The sequence below is a fragment of the Arachis duranensis genome, chromosome 5 (assembly GCF_000817695.3).
Source record: "Arachis duranensis cultivar V14167 chromosome 5, aradu.V14167.gnm2.J7QH, whole genome shotgun sequence".
Taxonomy (NCBI): domain Eukaryota; kingdom Viridiplantae; phylum Streptophyta; class Magnoliopsida; order Fabales; family Fabaceae; genus Arachis; species Arachis duranensis.
Genome location: NC_029776.3, coordinates 44,391,017 through 44,395,186, shown reverse-complemented (window position 1 = coordinate 44,395,186; position 4,170 = coordinate 44,391,017). Strand labels below are relative to the sequence as shown.

The 4,170-nt window shown below is 33.2% G+C and overlaps 1 protein-coding gene across 1 annotated transcript; it reads left to right on the top strand.

The window, feature by feature from the left end:
- Nucleotides 1-1,030: 1,030 nt before the first annotated feature.
- LOC107489131 (uncharacterized) lies at nucleotides 1,031-4,139 on the top strand. Its single transcript, XM_052261711.1, has 6 exons — nucleotides 1,031-1,757; nucleotides 1,888-2,135; nucleotides 2,220-2,426; nucleotides 2,523-2,615; nucleotides 2,707-2,814; nucleotides 3,443-4,139. Exons 1-6 carry the CDS (start codon nucleotides 1,031-1,033, stop codon nucleotides 3,830-3,832), a joined length of 1,773 nt encoding a protein of 590 aa, XP_052117671.1. The 3' UTR covers nucleotides 3,833-4,139.
- The last annotated feature ends 31 nt before the right edge of the window (nucleotides 4,140-4,170 follow it).

The window sequence follows — 4,170 nt, the reverse complement described above, 5'->3', positions numbered from 1 at the left end:
GCCTTTTGTATTGGCATGTCAAGTGCACCAATGCTTCTATGTGCAAGATGCATTTGATAAAAATAAACATTATGTAATGAAGACTATTCCAAGGGACCTATTTAGCATAAGTGATGAAGTTGCCATTGATGCTGAAGATACTTATGAAAATGAGCCATTTGATAATTCGACGGTTCCTTCTATACCTAATGATGATGGTGAAGTAGACTTGGTAAGGAATGATTTGAATGAAGTTCTAGTCGATGTCGCAAAAGAAGTCTATTTTTCCCAAGAGTATAACACAGGATCGGATGAAGAATATGATTCTGAAGACTTTTGAGTGACTTGTTTCCCTCTTTTATGGTATATAAGTTAGATTTATCGCTTTATGTTAGCAGTTTTGAACTTGATTTGCTGAAAACTTTTGATATAGAATTTGGCAATTGTTATTCAACTTGTTTTTCCTCTTTTATGTTCTGATTGTTGCTTCTTAGAATTTTCTGAATTTTTCTGCATCTTGATTATGAGTTTGTGTGGGACATATTTTTCTGCATTTTGAATTTTTTTGCATTTTTCTGCCTTTTGAGTGAAGAATATGATTCTGAAGACTTTTTGAGTGACTTATTTCCTTTTTTTATGGTATATAAGTCAGATTTATCGCTTTATGTTAGCATTTTTCAACTTGTTTTCCCTCTTTTATGTTCTGATTGTTGCTTATTAGAATTTTCTGAATTTTTCTGCATCTTGATTATGAGTATGTGTGGGACATATTTTTCTGCATTTTGAATTTTTCTGCATTTTGAATTTTTCAGCATTTTTCTGCCTTTTGAGTGAAGAATATGATTCTGAAGAATTTTTGAGTGACTTGTTTCCCTCTTTTATGGTATATAAGTCAGATTTAATGCTTTATGTTAGCAGTTTTGAACATGATTTGCTGAATATTATGATATAGAATTTGGTAATTGTTTGTTACGGTTTACCTCTTCCCCTTATTAGATGCATATGCAATTGTATTTACATGGCTGTTTTAATATTTTTATACAGCAACCTAATGGAAAACGGAGCAACTTCAAAGAGGAAAAGACTGGTAAAAAAGTATCAAGCTCATGCAAAAGTTAAGGAATTTGAAATGAAGGAAGTATCTTCTGCTGCGAAACTAGTTCAGAATTTTATAACCAAAGTTGATAAAGGAAGTAATCAAGCCAAAATAGCACAACAGCCTAGGAGAAAAATTTCAGAAATTGGAGACAAATATAGTAGGGAGAATTCAATGGAAGGGAGAAATAAAACACTTGTAGACAATGTTATGAACCGGTCTTTGAGGTCTTCCCAAAACCAAGTGAGGAGTAATGTTCAACTAGAAGAACAACCAATTCCTAAGAAGATGAATAGTAAGGCAAAGTGTCCAGCAATGGCTCTTGATGTCTTTTTGCATACAGAAGGAGTAGAAGTGGAAAGGGAAGAGGAAGATGACTTTGAGTCAATTGGTGAGGATGCTGGAGCTACTGAAAAAGAACCAGCTAACTTGATAAACTTAAAAAATAACTTAAAGCGTCCAGCAATGACTCTTGATGCTTTTTTGGGTGATCAAGGAATTCATGTGGAAAGAGAAGAGGAACAAAATGAAGTTCCAACTACTGAGGATGCTAGATCTAGGCCATCCCCGAATAATGGAGAAAATGTTCATATCCCCTCTGAGGAAGATTATATTGGTGAACATGAAAGTGACAATTTTGATGTAGAAGGAGATCAAGTTATGGAAGAGGCTCATGTAGAAGGTGATGTAATTTAGTTTGTTGCTATTTGTTTTACACTTTCTTTTTATCTATGAGCATGGGGCTGCCCTTTCTATACCTTTCACGGCTGTCTTTGGTTTTAATTTGTACTATTTCTCAATTTTTAATTTAGATACTTCAAAGGTTAAAAAGACTCGTGGAAAAACAAGATGCCTAAAGATTTATGCAAGAACTTGGGAAGAAAGGGAGGAAGTGACTTTTGATCAGGGAGCAGCCGTGGGGCCAACAGCTCAGAGAGTGAAGGATTTAACTAATTTTATTGGAACAATGGGAAGGAATAGTGACTTTATTACCTTGATGTACACTAATTGGAAAGCTGTGCCTAAGCAAATCAAAAAGCGCATTTGGAAGTATATTAATGTAAGCTCCATTTATTTTTATGTTTATGCCATCTGTTAATAATTATTTTATGCATATGATATGATGAAATTGATGTGTTTGTAGTCAAAGTTCATTCTTCCAAAATCTTTAAAGTTATGGGTGATGACTGGTGTTCAAGGAGCATGGAAGCGTTACAAAACAAGAATAAAAAAGAAGCATTTTGAACCATATTCTGGAAATATTGAGGATATGTTGGTGAATTGTCCTTTGGAAATTCCAGAAATACAATTTCGGAAGCTAATTGCATATTGGAGTATTCCAACTGTCAAAGTGAGCTAGAGGATTTCAATTATTATTATTTGATATGATCAAGTATAATTCTTTCAATTTTTATATTTTTTTCATCATTGTTTATTTTAAACACAGGCCATGTGTGTTATAAATTCTGAAAATCGCAAGAAACAACAATGGAGGCATAAAATGGGCCCAATCAATTTTGCAAGAGTGCGTGTTGATTTGGTAAGGTCACATTTGAGTTAAAATTCTCTACTTGTTACTTCTCCCTAATTTTAGTATGTTATAACTTTGTAATTGTTATCTTGATCTGTAGCGTGAGAAAAAAGAGAACAAAGAGGAACCAAATCAAGCTGAAATGTTTGTTGCAACTCGGAATGGACTAAAAGGGAAAACACTTGATGTAGAAACACAAGCTATTATTGTAAGTTCCTCTATAATTTTCTTGTTTTAGTAGTTGTTTTATGACTGTCATGGATGCTATTTTTTTTGCTGTTTTATGGCTATCGTGATTATTGTTATCATATCTATTTTGCGGCTGTTTCATGGTTGTTTCATGGGCGGTTTCATGGCTGATTTAGTTGCTGTTTTATGGCTATCATGGTTGTTGTTTTAGTATCTACTTTATGACTATTTTGTGGTTGTCATGGTTGCTGACTTGCTGCTTTCTATGTTTATTTTGTGGTATCTATTTTGTGTCTGTTTCATGGCTGTTTCATGGGCTGTTTCATGGCTGATTTAGTTGCTGTTCTATGGCTATTTTATGTCTGTCTCATGGCTGATTTAGTTGCTATTCTATGGCTATTTTATCCATGTTTTATGGCTATCATGGACTGCTATTTTATGGTTATTTCATGGCTGTTTTATGGTTGATTTAATTGCTATTCTATGACAATGTACAACCATGTTATATGGCTATCATGGACTGTTGTTTTATGGCTCTTTTATGGCTATTTTGGATTGCTGTCCCTATTAGTTATCAATAGGTTTTTGGATTCTTTCGTTGAATTTTTATCACTAAAAATAGACATATCATATATTTGTGTGTATAGGATAAACTTGATGATCTCCAAGAAGCTGGAGAAACTCCTACTAATGCATTTCAAAAAGTTTTTGGTAAAGAGAATCCAGGAAGAGTTCGATGTTATGGAAGAACTGTTACAAAAACTTCTCTTAAGAAAAATAAAGAAATAGATGAAATCAAAAAACAAAGTGAAGAGAAGGTAACAGCTTTAAAAACTGAATTAGACGACCATAAGCAACGACTGCAAGGATTGGAAGATATTGTCAAACTTATGTTGCAACAAACTTCTCCTGGTATGAATGTTGATGAAGCGCTTTCTCTCTTGCGATCTAAGCAATCGTCTGCAAATAGTGCACAAGATCCAAATTTAGTTCCTCAGCATTCTCCTCCATCGACTCATATACCAAATCATGATTAGGTATATGTATGCTAAATTGTTGTACCACTTGAGTATACATATTATTGTATAGCTGATGTTTTGACTATGATTTTTTTGTTCATTTAAATTTGACTACAGCTTTCTTATTGTTGGAGGAAGTTTTTTGAAGACATAAAGACAATTCTTGCCACAATGGTGAAGCACAAAGTCTTCTTGGTTTTTAGTGGACAACTTAGTTTCTTTTTTGTTTAAGTTCATTAGCAGAAAAACATGTATTTTGCTTACTTAGGTTTATTATTTATTTGACTTGGTAACTTATTAGCAAGTATATATGTTAATTGGTACTTGGAAGACCTTTCTATATATATATATATATA